The following is a 27,037-nucleotide window of genomic DNA, read 5'->3' on the forward strand; positions in this document are numbered from 1 at the left end:
GCTCAATAAATTTTCTAGATCCCAAAAAACACTTTCTACCATAATTGCAGTTCTGTTGAGAGTTTATTTTCCTCCACTCTTGGATGTGTCATACCTCCCCCTTTCCAACAGATTGATCTTTTAGAGTAGTTGGTTGATGAACAAATTCATATAAAAGTGATTATATAGTTGAAAGCAATGCTGCCCAAATGAGTCCTTACATGACAAGCACGAACAAATAAGCATAAAATAGTCCATGATCAAGGAAATAATCCAACAGTAATAACAATAATTATAAGAAATTAAATTTAAATACATAATGACTCATTTTTATTTCTCACTTTCAGTTCTTTTTTTCTTCTTTCAAAGCTTTCACTTCTTCATGTTCAATCTTTGTCTTTCGGAGGAATTCAATGAGGTTTCGAAGTACCATTTCAGCTTCATCACCCTTCATCAGTTGTTCTGCTACTTCTGCAGGGGTTATGTCTACCTTTTCTATCAATTCTTCGATCTCTTCGAAAAGAGGGTGGTCGTGAATCCCTAAATAGTTGGAAGTGAGGAGCTTGAACCCACAAGGAGTACAATAAGACATGTGTATGTGCATGTTCATGCTTCCATGATGCAGGAGAGCAGGGTCTAGTCGGTCCTTGTGATTAGTTGTGAACACAATGATCCGCTCATCCCCACAACTCGACCATAGGCCATCAATGAAATTGAGCAATCCAGACAAGGTCACCTAGTTAAAAATAATATAAAATCAATAAACTAATAAATATATGCAAATGAATTAAGATGCGACTTTAGATATAATTGAATACATATTCTATCCAAATTGATTTTGGTTCTTTTACATGAAAATCATTCAAGAAATGTTAACACATTGCATAATGAGCTTATTAATTATATTATGTAACATTTCTTGGAGATCATTGTCTTAGTTATTCGTACATCGAACTTTCTCATCCTTAATTTGGGTCCTTTAGTATTCCACAATCAACTTAATCACAATGTGGAAATAGGCATACAATCCGCTTAGGGAACTTTTCCCTTTAATTAATTTTGAAACTTCTAACCCATGTAGGCCAATTATAGTTGGCACCTAATCGAGACCCATATATATATAAGAGTTGTGATGAATGCACGTGGTGTTGGTATGTGGCTGATGTGGCAAGGGCACAGAACCATATATCTTTTCTCACCGGTATACACAAAAAAAATGTGTGGTTCTGTGCCCTTGCCACATCAGCTGGGTAATGCATTCATCATTATTCTATATATAATTATTAGTTATTTTGGAGAATGTGCTATTTTGGATAAATAAGATTGTCCTAAAAGTGGAGTAAAATAAAAGTTTGAAAGTCTGTCTAAACTAGTATGAATTTTGCATTATTTACAATCAATAAAATTTTAATTCCCTTTAGAGAATTGTATCTTTTATTTTTCTTGTATGGATTCAAAGTTCATAACTATAAGGAGGAGCATGATGATCATCTCATTCGTTTCATCAAGATTTGATTGCATCAATTAGTATGTTAATTGGTTCTCAAACACAAATATAAGCAAAAGATTAATAGACTAACCAGCTGGGACTCTTGTTGAAACTGACCGGGGTGCATCGTTTGCGCTTTGGCTAGTCGATCTTGTATCTCATCAATGTCCTCAATGACAAGTATCGATCGATTAGCAATAGACATAAGAATTCTCCTAAGCTCGGAATTGCTTGGGACCTCAGTGAGCTCTAAATCATAGATATCAAAATTAAGGTAATTCGCCATTGCAGCAATCAAGCTCGACTTACCCGTGCCTGAAGGGCCATATATCAAATACCCACGTTTCCAAGCCTTCCCTACTCTCCTATAATACTCTTCTCTCTTGACAAACCTCTCCAAATCCTCCATTATCTCCTTCTTTAGCTTTGATTCCATTGCCAGTGTAGCAAAGGTTGCTGGGTGATCAAGATTTATGGAGCTCCATATATCTCCCTTGTTTCTATTCATCTTCTCATGTGTCACAGTATAGAGCTTCAATGTCTTGTTCTCTTCTTTCACCTTATTTGATTCCTTTATTATGTAAGGAAAATAAGATCCCAACACTTTCTCCTTATATTTCTTATGAAAACTAAGTTCGAAAGATCGAATTTCGGATCCAACACTTGCATTGAGATCATGGGTATCGTGTAAAACTGATTTTTCGACTTGTCTACACATGAATCTCCACTTGAATTGTACATCATCCAAGACATCTACGATATCTTTGTTTCTTTCCATGGTGAGTTTGAAATTGTTCTCCTTTTCGTGTTTGCTTACTCTTAGCCTTTTTGTCGAGGGTGTGATCTTCGAGCGTAGGTAAATCTCTGCGGCTTTGTAAATTTGGTTTTTTGCACGCCCATCGAATTCTTCGATGACCATGGTTATATCCCCAGATGAGCGCTTTAAGAGATCTTGAACGATAGAGAAGAAAACATGTGCTGTAGATAGAACTTCTTTGGGTGAGGGCATTTTGGCATAAAAAACAGTTTAAGGAGTCACAACTCACAACAGTGTTGGATTTCAATGGAATTAGAATGGTTTGTAGATCTACAGGATTTTTTATTTTCAGAATTTAAATATTTGTTTGAAATAAAATAATACTTTTTTTTTTATTGCAAACAAATAGAAAAATCAATTATTCTTTAAAAATTAATTTCATAATCAATTTGACTAATTCATATCAAATCGAATTAGTCAACCCAAGCAAGATTATGTGATCCCAAAATCAGGATGCTTTTTGTTGAGGTCTTGTTCCACAACTGTCAAGTTAGGGGTACATTTGAAATATTGTTGCCATATGGCACAGTTTTTGGCGTACTTTGGCCCACCATTTGTAGCCTTATTAGACTGGTTACTAATGTGTAGGCCTGATATTAGTGGCCCAATCCATCTGACCCAAACCCAATCAAGCCTGGCCTGGCCCAGCCCATTTTACACCATCTAATCCTACGTGGCAATTTTGTAGGGCACATCATCAAACTTTTTAGGAGACGTTGAAGTCCTAATTTTCATGAAGGTAGATTTATAATTCTGATCATCATCATTATCAATGGCTTAGCTTAAGTATTTGAAGATAAAATGGATTTGAGAACATTGATTAGCCACAATTTAATTTGTATATTTAAAGTAATCTTGACCGCTAGATAATCATCATGAGAACAAATACAAATTCAAGGGCCGATATACACTATCTTATCGTAATTGATGTTGTTGGGGGTATTTAATGTAATTTACCTTCAACTTTCGAGATTTATAGCTGGTCAAAGTCAATACAGTTACAGGATTGCAACGAACCGAGATTTGCTGCTAACCAACAATAAAAAAGAAAAAAAAGAAAAGAAAAAGGAAAATGATTACTTGTGACATTGGTTAAGGGAAAATTTTGATAACTTTTTAATAATATATTTAAAAAGCTCCTTAATAATACAAATTTTAGTTGTGTTGGAGTAACATTAAAATTGATATCGATTCTCACATTGCTGATCTGGAGGTGCACACATAGCCATTGATGCTTATCACTCGCATCTCGATGAAAATCATCTATGGTTCCATAAATACATCCACATCAACAATGTGAGAATCGTTGTCAATTTTAATGCTAGCTCAACATTTTCCACCTAAGTTTTAAGAAATAGCTATTAAAAGGAGCTTGGTTTCATTTAAAGGATTGTTGTGTAAGAACTCCTAAATCATTCCCCCCCTCTCAAATATTACTCCCCTCGAAATTTATAACGAATTTGTAAATATACCCTCTGTTAAGAAAATATGTGCAATCACCACAAGAAAATGAATCGAAAAACAAATAAGACAAGATGCAATCACACAAAGAAACACATAGATATTATGTGGTTCTCTCAAGATTGAAGTATGTCCACGAATTGCACTGATTCCACTATAAAGAAAAAATTCACAGTTACAGATTACACCCTTTCACTAAAAACGATAAATATAAATACCCCACAAAACTTAACAATGGTGGTTTTATATAATATTAGTGAAATTATGAAAAAAAAAATCCTTGGATTGATTTACAGTACTTCCTTGTTGAATAGTACTATCAGGTTCTATAAACCATAACAATCTCCTACTTGGAGACTGATCAAAAGTATCTCTCACTAGACGTGTTTCATCTAATAAGTAACGCTTCCATAACAAATTCGGTGTGAATCATTCTTGTCTTCTAAGCTTGAAGATCAATAGAAACTGAACAAGGTCTTCAGTTTTTCAATAGTAATGTAGACACCCCATTTTTGCATCCGCCTGATTAATCAAGTCGTCAACCCGATCGCAAAGGTTCCCAATGATGGATGTCTATTCCAATGCTTTATTTTGTTACCAGATATGTTTCAGAAATTCGGATGAGGTATCTCGAGCTGACAAAACTTAGAAACCACGCTACGCTAGGAAAATACTACCCCAGAAACATAGAAATCATCATCCTGCAAACCAAAAAGAAGCTTCACGATAAAAATCACTAAAAATTGATCAAATTACCAAAATACCCCTAACATCAAAACAACCCTAGAGCCTGCATTACGCTTAGGAAAACCCACTCAAACACGTAAAACAACAAATCGAAACCAAGTAAACCACTTCGCCAATTTTCACAAAATTTGATAAAATTACGAAAATACCCCTCATAAAGTTCACGATCATTTCATACAAAAAATTTCTTAAATGACAAAAATCAACATTCCCATTGAATTCCTTACGAAAAACTGATTCCAAAATATCCTGGAACATTGAAAAATAACTTAAAACGTAAAAAAATCCTCTCCGAGGGCAAAATGGTAATTTCACAATTTTAATAATTAAAAATTTCAAAATTAATAAATAAATCATTAAATAATGTAAAGTGAAACATTAATAAAATTAATTTTAAAATGTGAACAAAAAAATCGATCAATCAGACTTTCAGGCAAAATTGTTGAGGGTTCGTAAGATATTTCTTTAAGGACCCCTCCATTTGGGGGTCCAAAGAATTAAAGATATAATAGAGAGGGCTCCAAAAATTTAAAGTCAACCAAGCAAGACTAAAGTCAAGATACTAAAGTCAATCAAATAAGACTAAAGTCAAAATTAAAGTCAATTAAGTAAGATTAGAGTCAAGTATTAAAGTCAATCTCATAAGACTAAAATCAAAACCCTAAATCAAAACCCTAATCTAAACTAATCGAGTCAATCTCATAAGACTAAGGTCAAAACCCTAAATCAAAATCCTAATCTAATCAAGTCAAAATCCTAAATCAAAACCCTAATCTAAACTAATCAAATCAATCTCATAAGACTAAAGTCAAAACCCTAAATTGAAACCCTAAAGACTAAGTCAAAACCCTAATTGAAATCCTAAAAGAAACCCTAATCAAACCTTAATGCTTCTAAAAACTTTATAAAAAGGAGCCTCCACACCCTATTTTCGTATCAAAGAAAAAACCCTAGAAAAAGTAGGTGAAGAAGCCTCCATAACCTCCCCAAAACCCTAATTTTGGAGCCCCAACTCCTTCCTTAACACCCCTACTCCGATTTTAGCCTAAAAAACACTCAAAAACCTCTCAAAAACATCTCAAAAATCCACAATAAATTTGAAGCACCCAGATCCAAGAAGGAGATACCTTACCTTGGAGATCAGAAATCAGATCCGGAGATAGAATGAAGTAAGGAATACGATACAAGGAGTCATTTTCACCAGATCTGAGGGAATAGCACTTTTGTAGATCAAAGGTAAGCTTTTTTATTATTTTTTAATCTAAGTTTGTCATTAGCGATGTAGATTTATTTGGGATAAGTAGAGACCGGCATTGGCCAGGCGGGGTTGGTGCCTAACACCTTCCAACCCCGTAACATGATCCCCGGATTCAGATTTCTATAGTAGATTAGAAAAATACATGTAACAGTATTCTCTTTCGACATATCCAAGATTTAAAATGCAACTTTGAGGAGGATTAGTTTTGAGTTTGCTTGGCATGAAACAAATTGTTCTGCTGATTGGCTTGCTAAGGAAGGAGCTCTTTTTCAGGAAAATTTATTTTTGTTGGAAAACCATAAATTGTGTGTTGAGTTGATGTTTATTCTTCTTGAAGATCAACTTTGTAATTCCATTCGGTTTTAGCCTCTTAAGATAACGGTGGGGCCCTCTATAGCCTCAGCTTACTAATAAATAAATAAAATTAGTTTCGATATATATGAGATTTTAAAAATCATAACTCAATGTAGAAAATTCTTATTGACATCCATACTATCAATTCACAAACCTTAAGAAACTTATTTTTATTTAAAAATATATCAATAGCTCATGAAAATATTAAACACCTCCAAAAATTATAAAATCCAATTTTTTTTTTAACATGTTGACATTCGATGAAGTCAAAACACTCTAATTTGTGTAATTTATAAAAAAAATTGTTACAAATCTAAATCAGGTGATCTCAGAGTTTATGCTCAAGATTTAAAATTAGGATTCTCTTAAAAATAAAAATAAATAAAAATATATAGTGTTTTCAATAAAAACTTAACAAAATATAAATTTTAATTGAAAATTCTTGTGTATAGTGATTCTTGATATGTGTGCAGTATAAAATTCTTATCAATTTAATTTTATTTAATTTTTGAATGAGACCAACTTTTATGTTTCACACTTTTTTCAAATTATGAATAAAAATAGGTGCAATTTGATTGGAAGAATTTCAGTATAGAAAATAATCATAAATTTTCACCAATGATAAATATGTTTAAAATACCAAACGATTGAGATTATTCTTAAAATAATTCTCACGTTTCTCAAGCATATCAAAGACCCTATGATAAAAGTTTCAAGTAAAAATCTTATTGTAGAGATCACAGAAATTATAAAATACATAAGAGTTAAATGAATCCACTAAAATTTAATCAAATTCTTTTTAAAAATATTGTTAATGCATAAATCTTCTATGCAATTTAGAAAAAAATGTTACATTTTAAAATAACTAAAAGATGATAAATTCCTAAAATTTAGTCTCCATTCTCGTTACATTAATCTTCCAGGTAAACATAACCTGAAAATGTTAATCGCAAGGATGAGTTTGATAAATCTAATATATTTTACAAAAAAATCAATAAATATAAGTATATTTATTTACAAGAAAATCAATAATGCAAAAAATGTGAATGCATGAAACCTACTCACCCAAATCTACTATTACCCGGATTAGTAAACCGTTAAATATAGTCTGATAAATTATTTTGTTTGTCCAACCGTTAGATTATCTCTATATGCAAGATCTTTCATATGAGATTTTATCACTTTTATTATTTCCAACAACAACTAGGTCTCATCATTATATCCAATGCATAATTATAATACAATTCATCACCCTTAATGCATAAGTATGATCATTTAAGAATTCAATCATAAACATAATTATTTATGTAAATTTATTTAATATAAAATTCATTCATAGAATATAAAATTTTCCAATTAATCCCATAATCATATTTTTCATAGATTTAAAATTAAATTTTCTCTTAAAAGAGAAAGAAATTGCAATAAAGTACTTAGTTAATTTTTTTTATATGAATTGTAAAAAATCTAGCAAAACTCTCCTTACTTAGATTGCAATACGCCTTAAATTGAGTTTTCTTTATGATAAGAATGTTGGATCCACCTCTTCATTTCCTACATTTCTTGATTCATCTTTTATGAAATCTGAAACGACCCCTTCTTCTGTTTCCTCTCTTAGATATTCAAGATTAATAATAAATATAAAAGAACAAAATAAATAATAATTAACAGTTAAAGAGACTAAGGCCCAAATTGTACAATGGGTAAGAAGTAGAAGTTGCCTAGACAAGTTTTGAACTTTAGCTTTTGTGGAAATCCGAAGAAGGTACATTACATTTTTTATAAATAAAATTTTCCATCATTATTTAAGTTAATTAACAACTAAAGTTCTCCCAGAGTTTTCAATAGGGTTTAACCTAATGATTAAAAGTTCAAAATTTTGTTAACTTAATTAAATATTATGAGAAAGCTGTTTTTTTCACTAAATGCATGCTCTTATGCTCAATAAATTTTCTAGATCCCAAAAAACACTTTCTGAACTGTGACCATAATTGTAGTTCTGTTGAGAGTTTATTTCCCTCCACTCTTGGATGTGTCATACCTCCCCCTTTCCAACAGATTGATCTTTTAGAGTAGTTGGTTGATGAACAAATTCATATAAAAGTGATTATATAGTTGACAGCAATGCTGCCCCAAATGAGTCCTTACATGACAAGCACGAACAAATAAGCATAAAATAGTCCATGATCAAGGAAATAATCCAACAATAATAACAATAATTATAAGAAATTAAATTTAAATACATAATGACTCATTTTTATTTCTCACTTTCAGTTCTTTTTTTCTTCTTTCAAAGCTTTCTCTTCTTCATGTTCAATCTTTGTCTTTCGGAGGAATTCAATGAGGTTTCGAAGTACCATTTCAGCTTCATCACCCTTCATCAGTTGTTCGGCTACTTCTGCAGGGGTTATGTCTACCTTTTCTATCAATTCTTTGATCTCTTCGAAAAGAGGGTGGTCGTGAATCCCTAGATAGTTGGAAGTGAGGAGCTTGAACCCACAAGGAGTACAATAATACATGTGTATGCGCATGTTCATGCTTCCATGATGAAAGAGAGCATGGTCTAGTCGGTCCTTGTGATTAGTTGTGAACACAATGATCCGCTCATCCCCACAACTCGACCATAGGCCATCAATGAAATTGAGCAATCCAGACAAGGTCACCTAGTTAAAAATAATATAAAATCAATAAACTAATATATATATATATATGCAAATGAATTAAGACGCGACTTTAGACATAATTGAATACATATTCTATCCAACTTGATTTTGGTTCTTTTACATGAAAAATCATTCAAGAAATGTTACCACATTGCATAATGAGCATATTAATTATATTATGTAACATTTCTTGGAGATCGATCATTGTCTTAGTTAGTCGCACAACGAACTTTCTCATTCTTAATCTGGGTCCTTCAGTATTCCACAATCAACTTAATCACAATGTGGAAATAGCCATACAATCCACGTAGGGAACTTTTCCCTTTAATTAATTTTGAAACTTCTAACCCATGTAGGCCAAAAAGTGGTGGCCAAATAGTTGGCACCTAATCGAGACCCATATATATATAAGAGTCATGATGAATGCACGCGGTATTGGTATGTGACTGATGTGGCAAGGGCACAGAACCATATATCTTTTCATCGGTATACACAGAAAAAAAAATGTCTGGTTCTGTGCCCTTGCCACATCAGCTGCGTAATGCATTCATCATTATTCTATATATAATTATTAGTTATTTTGGAGAATGTGCTATTTTGGATAAATAAGATTGTTGTAAAAGTGGAGTAAAATAGAAGTTTGAAAGTCTATCTAAACTAGTATGAATTTTGCATTATTTACAATCAATAAAATTTTAATTCCCTTTAGAGAATTGTATCTTTAATTTTTCTTGTATGGATTCAAAGTTCATAACTATAAGGAGGAGAACGATGATCTTCTCATTCGTTTCAGCAAGATTTGATTGCATCAATTAGTATGTTAATTGATTCTCAAACACAAATATAAGCAAAAGATTAATAGACTAACCAGCTGGGACTCGTGTTGAAACTGACCGGGGTGCATTGTTTGCGCTTTGGCTAGTCGATCTTGTATCTCATCAATGTCCTCAATGACAAGTATCGATCGATTAGCAATAGACATAAGAATTCTCCTAAGCTCAGAATTGCTTGGGACCTCAGTGAGCTCTAAATCATAGATATCAAAATTAAGGTAATTCGCCATTGCAGCAATCAAGCTCGACTTACCCGTGCCTGAAGGGCCATATATCAAATACCCACGTTTCCAAGCCTTCCCTACTCTCCTATAATACTCTTCTCTCTTAACAAACCTCTCCAAATCCTCCATTATTTCCTTCTTTAGCTTTGATTCCATTGCCAGTGTAGCAAAGGTTGCTGGGTGATCAAGATTTATGGAGCTCCATATATCTCCCTTGTTTCTATTCATCTTCTCATGTGTCACAGTATAGAGCTTCAATGTCTTGTTCTCTTCTTTCACCTTATTTGATTCCTTTATTATGTAAGGAAAATAAGATCCCAACACTTTCTCCTTATATTTCTTATGAAAACTAAGTTCGAAAGATCGAATTTCGGATCCAACACTTGCATTGAGATCATGGGTATCGTGTAAAACTGATTTTTCGACTTGTCTACACATGAATCTCCACTTGAATTGTACATCATCCAAGACATCTACGATATCTTTGTTTCTTTCCATGGTGAGTTTGAAATTGTTCTCCTTTTCGTGTTTGCTCACTCTTAGTCTTTTTGTCGAGGGTGTGATCTTCGAGCGCAGGTAAATCTCTGCGGCTTTGTAAATTTGGTTTTTTGCACGCCCATCGAATTCTTCGATGACCATGGTTATATCCCCAGATGAGCGCTTTAAGAGATCTTGAACAATAGAGAAGAAAACATGTGCTGTAGATAGAACTTCTTTGGGTGAGGGCATTTTGGCATAAAAAACTGTTTAAGGAGTCACAACTCACAACAGTGTTGGATTTCAATGGAATTAGAATGGTTTGTAGATCTACATGATTTTTTATTTTCAGAATTTAAATATTTGTTTGAAATAAAATAATACTTTTTTTTTTAATTGCAAACAAATAGAAAAATCAATTATTCTTTAAAAATTAATTTCATAATCAATTTGACTAATTAATATCAAATCGAATTAGTCAACCCAAGCAAGATTATGTGATCCCAAAATCAGGGTGCTTTTTGTTGAGGTCTTGTTCCACAACTGTCAAGTTAGGGGTACATTTGAAATATTGTTGCCATATGGCACAGTTTTTGGCGTACTTTGGCCCACCATTTGTAGCCTTTTTAGACTGGTTACTAATGTGTAGACCTGATATTAGTGGCCCAATCGGTCTGACCCAAACCCAATCAAGCCTGGCCCAGCCCATTTTACACCATCTAATCCTACGTGGCAATTTTGTAGGGCACATCATCAAACTTTTTAGGAGACGTTGAAGTCCTAATTTTCATGAAGGTAGATTTATAATTCTGATCATCATCATTATCAATGGCTTAGCTTAAGTATTTGAAGATAAAATGGATTTGAGAACATTGATTAGCCACAATTTAATTTGTATATTTAAAGTATACAAATTCAAGGGCCGATATACACTATCTTATCGTAATTGATGTTGTTGGGGGTATTTAATATAATTTACCTTCTACTTTCGAGATTTATAGCTGGTCAAAGTCAATACAGTTACAGGATTGCAACAAACCGAGATTTGCTGCTAAACAAAAAAAAAAAAGAAAAAAAAAAGAAAAAGGAAAATGATTACTTGCGAAATTGGTTAAGGGAAAATTTTGATAACTTTTTAATAATATATTTAAAAAGCTCCTTAATAATCCAAATTTTAGTTGTGTCCGAGTAACATTAAAATTGATATCGATTCTCACATTGCTGATCTGGAGGTGCACACATAGCCATTGATACTTATCACTTGCATCTCGATGAAAATCATCTATGGTTCCATAAATACATCCACATCAACAATGTGAGAATCGATGTCAATTTTAATGCTAGCTCAACATTTTCCACCTAAGTTTTAAGAAATAGCTATTAAAAGGAGCTTAGTTTCATTTAAAGGATTGTTGTGTAAGAGCTCCTAAATCATCCCCCCCCCCCCCCCCCCCCTCAAATATTACTCCACTCGAAAGTTAAACGAATTTGTAAATATACTCTCTGTCAAGAAAATAGGTGCAATCACAACGAGAAAACGAATCGAAAAACAAATAAGACAAGATGAAATCACACAAAGAAACACATAGATATTACGTGGTTCTCTCAAGATTGAAGTATGTCCACGAATCGCACTGATTCCACTATAAAGAGAAAACTCACAGTTGCAGATTACACTCTTTTACCAAAAACGATAAATATAAATACCCCACAAAACCTAACAATGGTGGTTTTATATAATATTAGTGAAATTATGAAAAAAAATACCCTTGGATTGATTTATAGTACTTTCTTGTTGAATAGTACTATCAGGTTCTATAAACCATAACAATCTCCTACTTGGAGACTGATCAAAAGTATCTCCCACTAGACGTGTTTCATCTGATAAGTAATGCCTCCATAATAAATTCGGTGTGAATCATTCTTGTCTTCCAAGCTTGAAGATCAATAGAAACTAAACAAGGTCTTCAGTTTTTCAATAGGATTCACACTTGTGTGAATTTTTTCCAAAGTAAACACCCCCTCCTCTAGAATTGAACATATAATTTTCTTACCCAACTCCTTCAAAAGATATTGAATCCATATCATTTTCTTACACGCTTATGTAGCTACAACATATTCTGATTCTGTAGTCAATAAAGTAACTATCTTTTATAATCTTAAAACCTAACTCACTACTGCACTACCCAAAGTAAAGATGTAACATGTAGTACTCTTTCTCTCATCTAGGTCTTTTACCATGTCATAATCTATATACCCCTGCAAATTGATCTTTGTTCCACCATAACATAAAGATAGATCTGTGGTACCCCTCAAATACATCATAATCCACTACGCAATCTTTCAATGCTCTTTGCCTGGATTATTCATAAATCCGCTCACAACTCTCATTACTTATGCAATGTCTGATCTGGTACATACCATAGCATACATAAGGTTTTCAATTGTTGAAGCGTATGGTACCTTTGACATGTATTCCTGCTTCTCATCTATACACTACAACATTTTTGGCCTACAGCGGCGTTTTATAACAGCGGATACGTTTATCCGCATCTATATATATACATGTTGCAGCGGATATAATTATCCGCCTCTATAGATACCCAAGCAAATGCCAACCTCATATATTCAATTCCTATAGCAGCGGACCAGTAAGTCCGCCGCTATAAAACCAAATTTTCTTTTATATTAAAGTTCGATTTAGTGAGTTTTGCTTATAAAATTGTTTTTATTTGAATATAGCAGCGGATATGAGAATCCGCCAGTAAAAAATTCAATTTTTTTTTATATAAAACATTCTGTTAATGTGTTGCTCTTCACCAATGTATTATAAAATTTAATATAGCGGCGGATTTGGATGTCCGCCCCTATAGAATGATTATTTTAAATATTTAATGAAAATTGACTATAGCAGCGGATTAATGTATCTGCCACTACAAAAATCAGATTTTATTTTATTATTTTTTTGAAGTATAAAAAGTTATGTTGATGAGCTCTTTATCAATTTATTTTTAATTGAATATGGCAGCGGATTATTATTTCCGCCGCTACAGAATGAATTTTATTTTAGAAAAAAATAATTCATTTTATTGAGAGTGGATAAATAGTTAAAAAATTATTTTCTTTTATTTTAAATTGAGTATGGCAGCGGATAAATAGTTCCGCCACTAAAAAAATAGTTTTTTTAATATAAAAAATTCGATTTATGAATTCGTCTGTATTAATTTTTTTTTAAAAAATTAATATAGCAGCAGATGAGGGTATCCGCCACTAAAAAATAGTTATTTTAATTGTTTCACTACAACATTTTTATCTACAGCGGCGGTTTATAACAGCGGATAATTTTGGCTGCCTCTATAGGTATATTTGTTGCGGCGGATAATTGTATCCGCCGCTATAGAGACCTATGCATACACACCAAAATTCACCAGCTTATCTAATACATATAGCAGCGGGAAACTATATCCGCCACTATAAGGACCCCATGTATATTCTCCTATGGTAGAATTTTTGCAGCGGAAAAAAAACTCCGCCGTTAAAAAGAGTAAAAAAACAAAAGGAAAACCCGCGAAATTCCCTCTCATTTTTCCCTCAGCCTTTTTAAATAAAAATAAAATGCCACTTCGTAGAGAGAAAAACAAAGAAGAACGAGGGAGATGGAGAACTTTAAACGAAATCGTAGAAGTTGCAGAGGAGAGAATCAAAGATACATGGTTGTTGAAGAAGAAAATCATGAACAAGGAGATGAAGAAGACCAAGAACAAGGAGAATCAAAAGGGGTTTCGAGGATTGTGAGCTTAACAGATGAAGATCTGGATGAGTTGAAGGGGTGTTTAGATCTAGGGTTTGGATTCAATTAAGAAGAAATTTTGGAGCTTTGTAACACTTTACTGGCTTTAGATCTCTGTTATTTGATGAGTCAGAGATTCATAGATGAGCAACAAAAGCCGCCTGAAGCTTCTACCGAAGCTTCAGCTTCAGCTTCGTCTGCAATGCCGACAGAGACATTTTCTTCTTCGTCGTCTATATCAGACCCAATTTCGAATTGGAAGATCTCTAGCCCTGATATGTAATGTGGGCTTCTATAATTTTTTTTTTTTTTTTTGAGTTTTTTTTTTGTTACTAATCTGAAAAAACTTACTTGAGTGCATGATTTTTGTTTGATTTATTGTAGAAGATTGGTTTTAAAAAAAATTAAAATTTTCCTGAATTATTTGGGATTCTATAGGTGTTTGGATAACTAGTTTTGCATCAGAAAATCAAGATAATTTCTTCTATAAAAAAATTATTTAGAAATATCTCTCTTTTTGGCACATCAATGGTGATCCAAACAGGTCACAGTTCTAATTAAAGATTAATATCAACAGATATAAGAAATCTTCTCCCTCCTTTTTTTATTTTTATTTTTATTTTTTTATAGGTAAGTTGAGATAAAATACCTGATTTTTGTTTAATTTCTTATTGAATATTGATATAAATATTCAATTTTTTACCTGAAAAAATTTCTTTGAAAATGTATTCGGATTCTTAATCTACTTGTGATTGATTTTCTGACTGAAAAGATCATCACTTAAAAATTAATAATATATATTTGGGTAACAAATTTTGATTTTTTTTTGGATACCAATACACCAAACAGAGATATATATGGTTTTACAACAAAGATAATGAGACATCTTGTTGATCAATTTCTACAGATCACAGTTTCTGATCTGAAAGACTTCTTGGTTATAATCTTGGCTTGCAAAACATGGGATTCTTTAGTTTCAAATTCAATCTTAATTGGGTTGTTAAATACCTCTTGATATTCAGTTCTCGGTTGCTCCTTCGCGATTTGACGTACCATTTTATTAGGTGCTTGGTTACCCCGCATCGATCACAAATTTGTTTGGTAGTAACTATGTAATTCTAATTTATTTACCTCTATAGATATGGGAGTATGGGACCTGAGGGTCCCAATCCAACAATTAAGAAAATACCTTAGAGCTAAGAACATGATACAATGAAAAATGAGAGAACAAATAACGGAGTTGGAAGAAGTATTTGGTACCAGGATCAATATTGTATTATGTTGATAAGCATATAACTACCGCTAGAAGTGTCCGACTATTAGAGCCTTCGTAACTAGAAGTAAGAACTGACAGTATTAGCAAAAACAAAACACTAGTTGCTCTTAGAGATGCGGTAGATATGAGAGTTCTTTGTAAGAAAGAAGCTGGACTTTAATTGAAGTCTGTATGATTAGAGGAGGGTCACTTATGAAACAAAAACAATGACCCTTCAAACTGACCCGAATACGTAAGGAAGACTAAAGTCCAAAACCTTGACACTAGCAGACAAGGTTTGTTTCTTATCTTTTACAATTCTGTAAATCAAATTGAGGTGTTTTATTCCCATTTTTAGCACACTCTTGGTAAGTAAATTTTTCTTGTATGCATACTATAATGGTTGTTTCTGGTACTCAATGTTGCAGGACAAATGTAAGGCAGAAAATTTCTTTGTAGGCACAGCAGGCTTTGTATTTCTTTGTTATGTGCTTGGGGTACTTATTAGTCAACCTGAAATCCCATTTAACATGAATGGGATGCTAACAAAATTAAGTGGAGAGAGTGTATTCACACTCATTAGTCTTCTTAGAGCAAATAGTACGCCACACAACTTTATGTCCACTTTGCCATTGTACAGGTACCCTTCATTCTCTTTTTAATAATTTCTACTTTTATGTTCTCTTTGTATCCTTCACATTTTTAATTATTGCTATTAGATTGCATAAATCATCTTCTTTATTGAGTAGGCATTTAGTTAGAGGTGACTAAGGGGAAAGTAGGGTAACAATGCATTGTTCCTTTGGCTTTGAAATTTGAAAATGACAATATCTTCTCATCTGACTTTTGTCATAGTATATATTGCAATATTAAATAGCTGTTGTATCTGCCTTGTTTTCTTCCCCTTCCCTGACTGTCGTCATTTTTCTTTTTCTTTACATTAACCCATTCTCATCTGACTTTGGTATAGTTTTACCTGAACATTTGGCTAACATATCCCAGTGACCTTCACTATGAGAAGCAATGTAATGTGTGAGAAGAGCATCTTCTTCAAGAGTCCATGCTAAGGATGCTGCCAGAAAGCTTTACTTGTGGGCGATGTTGAAGAAGAAAGAGGTATACATCTGCTATTATGCCATGCACTCTTTATTTTGTTCTGACGGCGTCTCACTGGATGCTTTTCTACTCATGCTTTCCTGTCTATATAACTCTTTCCAAGAGATTTAATGAATACTTTATCTACTCATGCTTTCCTGTCTATGGCGCCCATAGTAAATTTAGTTGACCTTTTTAGACTGTGTGATCAACTTCAAGATTTTCAATATTAGATGTTTATGGACAGTATGAATGAGATTATTCAATTTTCTGATTTGGAGTCGTTCATCAGTGACGATTGATATCCTAACACTTTCACCTTAGTACTCTATTCCACTACCTTCTCACCCTAGACAGGTTTGTGACAAGGGAATATAGTTTCAATGTTCATATAGCCCATCGGTACACATGAATGTGTAATAGTCAGGTCAGGTTGGGTATGATAATTCTGGAATATTTGGTTTTTTCTCTTTTTCCTACCTATTTACTTCTTTGTGAACTTTTAATTGTACATTACCATTGTCCTCTTTCATTTAGTAAGAGTCCCATGTTCTAGAAAAATGGAAGAACAGGATGCAGTTTGGATCCAAACTTACTAAAATTGATTTTCTGATCACTTGGATTTCCTTCAAATCATAGTAACCATTTATCTTCCATTGATGATCTATGCTTGTTTCCATTTGGGGCCTATTGATTGAATGCCTTCAATTGATGATGTGGTGCATGGACCACTTGAACATGAAGAATAGATCTTTTGTAATGAAGAATATATCTATTGGTATTGGTGAGGTTTTAGTTGTAAGTATGTAATACTCTTGGTAGATTTGTGGAGCACTTGAGATTCACCTTTGATGAGATGTGGGATCCCATAATGAAAAATCTTGATTTGTTCATAATTTGGTCTAAAGATATGCATGTAAAGAGTTGTCTCATGGAAGTCTAAATGAATGTAAATATTTTGGCTTAGTCTGTGTATGTTCATACTTTTGCTCCAATTGAGTAGTCCCATATTCCTCAAATTTGAAGGTTTAATTAGACTTAAGAGTACCTTATTTTCGAATATAGGATAAAATTGTGATATGACTTAACAGTTATGTGATCATGTGCCCATGCAACACGTCGAATTCAGGTGATGAGATGCAGGGCGTCCTCCCATGTAGGGACTGTCTACTAATAATCCATATGTTGTTCTTTAAGTAAAAAATTCAACTCTTTTTCTTCAAAAATTCTATTGAAGTTTCATTCCTTTATTTCGATGTCATCCTATAGTTAGAATAACTATATTTTTTTTCTAACTAGAATAAGTGTAATATTACACAGAAATATGTTACATATAAAGAGATTATTTTCATATTTAAATATATTGAGAACTTAGAATAAGTGTAATATTACATATAAAGAGATTATTTTCATATTTAAATATATACGTGTGTAATGAAAGCTAAAATGTCCATCTTATTCTTTGCCATCCCGAACACTGATTTGAACAAACAGTCTACATGCAGAATTTGATGAAATGTGATCTTAGACAGGATTATGTTGGACACCATTAGAGCATTGCCTCATAGATGTTTGTATCCTCACACATTCATTTGTTTTGTTCATAGTTTTCATTACTAAAAGTAAGGTGAGATAAATCATAAATTCAATGAGACAGATTGCGCCCTAAGCTCAACAAGTAACTACCTCTCAACCTGTGAACACTAGGACCAGATTATTAGTAGGGTGCTCCATGCATATACACTAGTCTTCTATAGCAACCAACACAATCATTTTAATAGAATAACAACACTCATGATTACTAACCATGTCAACAATGTTCGTTATGGTTGGTAGCCCTTCTTTTTTTCTTGTCTCTCTTTTGTATCCTTTGGCATAGTCATCTCGATCTCCTTAACTAGTGCAGGTGGTGTTCAAACATTAACTAGTGCTTGACAATATCAAAACCTTATATTTGGACTCTTGTTTGTGGTTCTCACATGGATAACATTTTGCACAATCTAACTGTACAATTAGCTGTTCTCAATATCATGATAATCATCAAAACAGGAAAAATAAATAAAAATCAGTCTATTCTAATCTTGATTGAGCTTGTTAGGTTAACAATTGTCTTTCTCATATTCATACTAGAAAGAATGGGCACACCACATATTAACATTCTGTTTATTTGCTTGCTTTCTTTCCAGTTTGCTTTTGAGGACTGTTACTAGAGGTCATCAAGATCATGATTGACATTAATGTCAACGTGGAATCAGCTGAGATAGATACAGAAGTATGTTTTCAGAAGTTTCTTCCTTAGGTACTTTCACTATGTTATAAAACCATTTATGATACCTTTTTTTTTTTTTTTTTCTAAAAATAGGGTTTGATGGTATTAGTTGTTTGATTCTGCCATCACTGATTTGGATTCTTGTTTTGTTCCATTGATATAGGCACAGTGTTAGATGAAGGAGTTAGGATTCAATGGGTTAGTGTCATGGCATATTATACATGGCAATTAGCTTTATTGGGATTATAACTATAGCAGCAGTGGCAACCGTTAAGTGGTAAAAGAAGAAAATCCTGTAGTAGATTGAGATGGGGATACTAAAAGAGAGAAAAAGATCAGAGTGATAGAGAGGAAACTCATTATTACAATGGCCTTCAAGTGGAAAAAAAAAGTGTGTTAGAAAGCCAGAGAGTCAGTCAGAGGGAGAGATTATGGGAATGGATTCCTTAGTTCAACTAAACATGGAGTCAAAAACAATGGGTTCGAAAGAAGAAATCAGTCTTGGTAATTTATTATTTTATTTGCAAAATTAATGATGGGTTTTTTTTCTATATATATTTGATGACATTCTCCCTTCTCACATGAGACATGGTAACATTCTCCCTTCTTACATCTGACTTGTTGATTGCTTTATCTAATATATGCATATCAATTCATAATTTTTACAATATCATTATGCAAATAGAAAGTAAATGAAAATTATATATTTGGGTCCTCAATTTAACACTAACAAACTAGTGCTACATAGTTATCAGTTACAAACTCAATTCTTCTGTCTATATTATTTTCTTGTGCCTTGAATATATTAGTTAGGATCTAACTTGACTAGTGCTGCAGGTCGCAAAATTTTGGTCTGTGAAGGTGGAGAAACTCGTGGCGATAGAACGATACTCCCATGTCATGCACATCAGCTCCACGGTGAGAGTAATGTCTGCTTCCAATTTTTAATGTTGGTTCAATTTGTAACTATTAACTAATTTGAACTCTGTGAATCTTAGCTACTTAACAAGAGATATTATAAAATGTTTGTATAAATGTGAACGTGAATCGAGTCTCTAACCACTCATTTACATAAATAATGATGATAAGGAGGAGAGAAGTTTGAATGATAGTTTCAAATGGATGCACTCGTACCGTTTTTGTACCCATGAAAATCGTTGCCCATGAGGCAATATTTTAGAATATCACAAGCACATAATTCTACTCTATCCATGTTTTCTTTTTGTGTTTATTTCAAATTGTAGTAGTATAATAGTGGTTTATGTCTGTTGACATTACTTTCTCTTTCGCATTACCATATTTATTCTGCATTTCTCAATCTTCAGAGGTGTTTATGGTATGAAAAAGGTGTTTCCATGTAAATAGGCTCAAAGCCCTTAAGGGAAAATTCTGAGGCATTTAAGTAAGCTTATTGAATATTTTGAGGTAAGCCCACATTTTTTTACATGAAAAATCTATAGCTATCATATCATACATAATATTAAACAAGTAAACTTTTAATGATATTGACACTACCAATGCTCTCTATGTTTATCAATTCTTCCATTCATCCAATCAACCACATTAGAAGAGGTCCAGTCCAGTGGAAACCTCATCAATATAAGAATCAAGAGCCATTTGAATACCCTAGAGAACTTCCCACAGTTTCACCAAGGAGGGTATACCCAAAGTGCAGAATATGAACTTTCAGAAAAATTCATGACCTTTCTATTAGACTAAGTTCACAAAAAATCTCATGAACTTTCAGAAAATTCATGCAGAATATTGCTTTTTAGTTTCAGCATTCTGTGCAGAATTAATTAACTTGATACTATAGAAACTACCATTCCTTTTTGTCAATATAGTCTTGACTCTTGAATAAAGATGTTAGTTTAAATTATAAACATGTGCAGTTCTTTGGTGATTTACTTATATATTAGTGCGGGATTAATAAAAGTTAGTGTGCCAATAGCAGCTCTCTTATATTATTTATTTTAAAATTTTCAATCTGTACAGGTTAGAGGACACAGGTTAAATGTATATATATATGAAAAAAAATTACAGCAGTGGATACAAATTCCGTCTTTATATATTCCGCCGTTATATGTGTTATATATTTTTTTTTAAAATTGACCTATTGCAGCGGATCTTAATATCCGCCGCTATATATTATATATTTTTTTTTAAAAATTAACTTATTGCAGCGGATCTTAATATCCGTCGCTATATATATTTTTTAAAAAATCGACCTATTGCAGCGGATCTTAATATCCGCCGCTATATGTATTATATTCTATTTGTTAAAAATTCGTCCTATTGCAGCGGATATTAATATCCGCCGCTAAAGGTACTACCTGCAACAGCGGATTACATTATCCGCTGCTATAGTTAGCGACAGAGGAAACAACAACGGATCTTTGGTTCCGCTGCTCATCGCTGCAATAGCTTTTACCGGCGGAAAAATCACCTTGTAGCGGCGGAAAAATCCGCCGCTGTAGATAAAAAATGTTGTAGTGATAGTCATTTCTTACCTTCTAAAAAGTACAAAATAACTTGTTAGAGGAGTACTCATTGGTTTAGCATGATCCATGTCTGATAAGTAATGCCTCCATAATAAATTCGGTGTGAATCATTCTTGTCTTCTAAGCTTGAAGATCAATAGAAACTAAACAAGGTCTTCAGTTTTTCAATAGTAACTACCTTGGTGAACATATCCGTAGGATTCACACTTGTGTGAATTTTTTCCAAAGTAAACACCCCCTCCTCTAGAATTGAACATATAAAGTGGTATCTGATGTCAATATACTTCTTCCTCGATTGAAATGCTAAGTTCTTTACTAGGTGAATTACACTCTAACTATCACTATACAACTTGCAATCATCTAACACCTTACCCAACTCCTTCAAAAGAGATTGAATCCATATCATTTTCTTACACGCTTATGTAGCTACAACATATTCTGATTCTGTAGTCAATAAAGTAACTATCTTTTATAATCTTGAAACCTAACTCACTACTGCACTATCCAAAGTAAAGATGTAACATGTAGTACTCTTTCTCTCATCAAGGTCTTTTACCATATCATAATCTATATACCCCTGCAAATTGATCTTTGTTCCACCATAACATAAAGATAGATCGGTGGTACCCCTCAAATACATCATAATCCACTACGTAATCTTTCAATGCTCTTTGCCTGGATTATTCATAAATCTGCTCACAACTCTCATTACTTATGCAATGTCTGATCTGGTACATACCATAGCATACATAAGGTTTTCAATTGTTGAAGCATATGGTACCTTTGACATGTATTCCTGCTTCTCATCTATAGTCATTTCTTACCTTCTAAAAAGTACAAAATAACTTGTTAGAGGAGTACTCATTGGTTTAGCATGATCCATGTTGAACCTCTTCAGTACTTTTTCAATTTATGGTGCCTTAGATTATCAAAATCTTCTGTTCTTCCTATATATACTGACCTGCATACTAATGATTTGTTTTGATGTACCAAAATCCTACATAGCAAACTCTTTAAAAAGTTGTTCCTTCAGCCTTGTTATTTCAATCATGCTTGATTCTACAACAAGCATATCATCTACATACAAGAGAAGAATAATGTAGGAGTCATCAAACTTCTTGAAATATGAATAGTGATTAGTACTACACCTTGTATACCCACTATTAGACATAAAATTATTTAACTTGATGTATCACGATCTAGGTACCTATTTCAACCTATAAAAAATCTTTTTTAGCTTACATACCAACTATTCATTCTTTGGTATTTCATATTCCCGTGGGTGCTTTATGTAAGTGTCTTCTGATTGATTGTAAAACTTGTTGTGTAAATGCAGAGATATAGAAGTTAAAATAAGACTATGGACAAGTCGAATTCGTCCACAGGGACAGTTTGGATTCAAAAGCTCATTCGGATAAAAAGACTAAAACAGAGTTAGAAAATATATTTTTCTTAAAACAAAATTGATTTGTAAAAATAGAGAAGAAGGTAACAACTAATTTAGAAATGAGATTGAAACTAAAATCAAAATAGGAAATAAAGATTGAAAATCTAAGAGAAAAAGATTAGAGAAGTCAAGTAAGTTTTTGCAATGAATCCATAATGTAGATAAATTCTGAATATAACTCAATCCATGGAGTAAGTCATTGCTCATGGATCGGATGGTAGAACAATTAAATCCTTGAAAGTAATCAAGAGTTATTCATGAAAATACTAATATGATTTAGATTGCCCAACTTATCTTCTGATTTTTCACAGAGCATAGCCATTCTTGAACTTATCTAAGTAATGGCTATCTAAGTTGGATCAGAACTATAAGCTAGATTACTTTAATCAGAAGAGAATTTTCAGAATAATAACATGTAAGCAAAGCAAGAATCTAAATCTACATTAGAGGAATTAATTTGCTCTGGCTTTCTTAACTTCTCTAAAGAGAATTTAGCCAATCATTGCAAGCATTGTAATTGTAGAAAATAATAAAAGAATAAAGAACATGGGTGAAGAAGATGATGATCGATCTGTAATCCTTCTTTTATAGCTCTCCAAAGAATTACAAAAATAATGAATGGATCACTCTTGATGTTCTCACTACACTCAAGAGCTTTCTCAAAAGGAAATTACAAAGAATTAAAGAAAGAAAAACCAAAAATTACAGAAGAAGAGAGCCCCTCTCTCTGAAATCAATCTTCCAATTTATAACATTCGTATTCGGGTAATCAGGTTGATTTGGCAGATGATTTGATTCGAATGACCCAATCAGTTACAACTACCGAAGCAATTGGAAGTTTCTATGCGAATTTCGAGGATAGATTCCTCGAGATGACCACCGCGTGGTCTTGCCTAGCCGCGGCGTGGTGACGTGGTACCCAAATCAGCTGGCTTTTGGCTGGTTGTTTCCTCTTTGCTCGCATGTTGTAACAGTAATTGTTATCTCTTTTGTTGATTTTCAAATGTGCCTTTTTCACTTGAAATTGGTAACACATTATTGCTAGTTACATTAATTTAGGATTTAATATAATTTATTATTATTTTTAAGGAACTAGTATTCAAACTTTGATAATCTTGGTGAAATTAAGGTCCCAAAGTGAAATTATTGGGACTTATCATCTTCATTCAAGTCACCATGAAAAAAAAATTTGTCATCACATCTAACTTCTCTAGATGTAAGTCTTCTGCTGTAATAATATTCAAAATAGATTTGATGGTACACAACTTCACAATAAGAGAGAAAATCTTAGTATAATCAATACCTGTTTTTTGTTGAAATCCCTTCACAACTAATTTGGCCTTATATTTTTTTTTGTGACATCATGCTCTTCCTTTAACTTGTAAACCAATTTGTTATGCAAAACCTTCTTGTCTTTCGATAACTTAATCAAATCTCACGTTTGGTTTGTGGATAATGAATCTATCTCTTCATCCATTATCTGCTCCCACTTAACCTTAGTTTCAACTTGCATAGCTCCATCATAACATTCTGATTCACCATTGTCTGTTAGTAGTAAATAATGGATATAAAAAATATATTGAGTTGGAGTTTTTCCTTATATAGTTTTCATAGATCTTCTAGATTCAGATGGAGGAACCTGAGTGATACGATCTTTAATTTCCTCCTGTCTGTTTTCATCCACCAACTTAAACACAGCCCTAGATAATGCATCATCAAACTCAATATGCTCATCTTCTTTGAAATTTGTATAACATTGCATTTTCATTAAATATGACATCTTTACTTCTAATGACTTTTTTATTTTCTTGATCTCCAAATCGATAGCAAATTTACCAATGCTAATCCAATGAAAAATACATTTCTTAGACTTAGGATCTAACTTGCTTCTTTCATCAGAATCAATGTTGAGATAAGATGTACAACAAAAAGATTTTAAATGGGATAAATTTACTATTTTCCCTGTCCAAACTTCTTTTGGCAAACAAAATTTCAAAGGAATTGAAGGTCCTTTGTTGGTTAGGTATGCAACATTGTTCACAACATCTGCCCAAAATGACTTGGATAACCCAAAATATATCCTCATGCTCTTGGTGTGCTCTACAATTATTCGGTTCATATGTTCTGCGAGGTCATTCCATTTAGGCTTCTTAGGAATAATTTTTTGTCTTCTAATCCCAATCTGTGCACACCAGTCTTTGAACTCATCACTGGAATATTCTCCACCACTGTTTGACCTCAAACACTTCAATTCCAACCCAATTTCATTATCAACTAAGGCTTTCCTATTCTTGAATACACCATATACATCGGATTTTTTTTTTCTTTTCAGAAAATAAATCTAAAGCTTGTTTGGGCTGTCATCAATGAAGGTGACAAAATAATGAGAACCACCAAGGGAAGAGATTTTGGTGGCCCCCTACACATCAATGTGAACTAACTCTAATTTTTTTTTTTCTAATTGTGAAATCTTTCCAACTTTTGAGAAACTCACTTTTTAAAAAAAAATGTAGTTTTCACAAAAGTCTAAATTCATCTCCTTCGGCTCAGATAATTTACCCTTGGAGTACATTACCTTCATCCCTTTCTTACTTGTGTGCCTAAGACTACGATGCCAAGTATTAGCATCCACACCAGTAGAAGCCATTTCTATAGAGCTATAAGTCTCAAATGTAACATAAAGAATCCCTTCTTTCTTGGCACAAGCAACCACCATAGACCTTTTGGCCATCTTTCAAGACTAACCTAAGAATGTGGTGAGTATTCCCAACTCCTACTAAAATTAGATTCATCTTCAACTATGGAATATGTCTCACGTTTTTCAATTGTAAAGATGTCCCATTTGACAAATTTATTTGCACATCACCCTTACCAATAATGCTACAAAGTTTATTTTTTCCGAGATATATTCTACCAAAATTACTTGTACATAATTCTATAGAATATCTTTATGGAAATAGTATGGAATGATACTCTAGAATTTACTACCCATGTGTTATCATGTGTAGTAACATATAAGATCAAAGCATTGAAATCACTACCATCCAAAAGGTTAAAATATTCCTTACCTCCTTAATTTTTTATCTCTATAGGTTTCTTTACAACTTTGTTGTCCCTTTTGAAATGACCCTTCTTCCTGCAATTCCAACAACAATCTCATTTTGCTTGTAGTGTTTTGGACTTGTCCCTTTCCAAACTTCATCGACCTTTACCTTAGTTTTCCCTGTTGGACTTCCTTCTTCTTTCCTCAGAACTCAAGGCATGCCCTGAAGTACCGATTGATCTCAAGGATTTTCTTTGAGCTTCCTCATTTAAGATGATACCAACACCATCATCAAACTTTCGTTTATTGAAGAAAAAAAAAAAAGAATTGTTCACAGCCATTACCAGATTATCTCAACTATCTGGTAATCTAGATAAAATTAATAGGGCCCTGATTTCATCTTCAAAGATAATCTCAACAGATTTCAACTATGTGGTTGTAGTAAATTCATTCAGATGCTTAACCACGCTACCACTGTCGGCCATCTTCATGTTGCATAACATTTTCATCAAGAAATCTTTGTTTGAGGTAGAGAGTTTCGCATATATCCTTGATTAAATGGCCATCAAATCCGTTGTAATATTTCTTTAGAGATATTGAAAGCCACAGACGGAGCGAGAGATAATCGAATGGCACTCAGGACTTTCTTATCAAGAATTTCTCAATCTTTCATCTATCATGTTCATCAGTTTCTTTATTTTTCCTCCCAAAGGACGATAAAGGTCATTCTGGTAAATAACATCCTCAATTCGCATCTTCCACAATATGAAGTTTGAACCATTGAGCTTCTCGATTCTTACTTTCTCTTCAGCCATTGCTCCCACTCGATCTAAAACTTAGCTTTGATATCAGTTGTTAAGAAAATAGGTGCATTCGAAAAAAAAAATCAAGACAGGATACAATCACACAAAGAGACACAAAGATTTTACGTGGTTCCCTCAAGATTGAGGTACATCCCTAGATCACACTTATCCCACTATGAAGAAAAAATTTGACGTGAAAGCATGGCTTAATTTACAATACCTCCTTGTTGACCAGTACTATTAGGCTTCATAAACCACAACACCCACATGGTATATGCACCACCCAAAAATGTTTTCGTTAGTTGTGTTCAAACTTCTTCCTCACAACGTCGTTGTTCCACAGAGAACTTCATCTTCGACTAAGAGTTGCTTTGAACTTTGTAAGACATCAAACTTACGTTTTTTTTTGTTTATCATCTCTGCTTTGTAATATATTTGTAATGGAGAAAATGAAAGAAAAATAAGGCAAATGGTAGGAAATAATTTAAATTGGGGTTAAAACTCTAATGTACAACATTTGAATGCTTAAACA

At 33.0% G+C, this 27,037-nt stretch overlaps 1 protein-coding gene, 1 long non-coding RNA gene and 1 pseudogene across 6 annotated transcripts; 1 reads left to right on the top strand and 2 right to left on the bottom strand.

Annotated features, from left to right (window-relative positions):
- Window positions 1-249: 249 nt before the first annotated feature.
- LOC147405100 (protein HYPER-SENSITIVITY-RELATED 4-like) lies at window positions 250-2,468 on the bottom strand. Its single transcript, XM_086437805.1, has 2 exons — window positions 1,560-2,468; window positions 250-715 (listed from the first exon to the last, which is right to left on the bottom strand). The coding sequence occupies exons 1-2, from the start codon at window positions 2,385-2,387 to the stop codon at window positions 323-325; spliced, it is 1,221 nt and encodes a 406-aa protein (XP_086293931.1). The 5' UTR covers window positions 2,388-2,468; the 3' UTR covers window positions 250-322.
- A 5,789-nt stretch (window positions 2,469-8,257) lies between these two features.
- Window positions 8,258-10,554, bottom strand: LOC147405101 (protein HYPER-SENSITIVITY-RELATED 4 pseudogene; annotated as a pseudogene).
- Window positions 10,555-14,724: 4,170 nt separating this feature from the next.
- On the top strand, window positions 14,725-20,278 carry LOC147405102 (uncharacterized). Of its 5 annotated transcripts, none has more exons than XR_015178063.1 (4): window positions 14,725-16,463; window positions 18,629-18,741; window positions 18,875-19,215; window positions 19,549-20,278. It is a non-coding gene; the product is annotated as an uncharacterized LOC147405102 (long non-coding RNA). The 5 variants fall into 5 exon arrangements; XR_015178064.1 differs by having other exon boundaries at window positions 18,629-18,714; XR_015178066.1 differs by lacking the exon at window positions 18,875-19,215 and having other exon boundaries at window positions 14,725-15,987; window positions 16,350-16,463.
- The last annotated feature ends 6,759 nt before the right edge of the window (window positions 20,279-27,037 follow it).

Source organism: Akebia trifoliata, chromosome 4 (assembly GCF_017979445.1).
Source record: "Akebia trifoliata isolate Shusen 1 chromosome 4, ASM1797944v1, whole genome shotgun sequence".
NCBI lineage: Eukaryota > Viridiplantae > Streptophyta > Magnoliopsida > Ranunculales > Lardizabalaceae > Akebia > Akebia trifoliata.

Bases quoted from the DNA above. Each gene is read 5' to 3' on its own strand.
- LOC147405100 (XM_086437805.1), bottom strand. From the start codon at position 2,387: ATGGTCATCGAAGAATTCGATGGGCGTGCAAAAAACCAAATTTACAAA. The intron at 716-1,559 runs GTTAGTCTATTA...ATTTTTAACTAG, and splicing joins TTCAACAAGAGTCCCAGCTG to GTGACCTTGTCTGGATTGCT.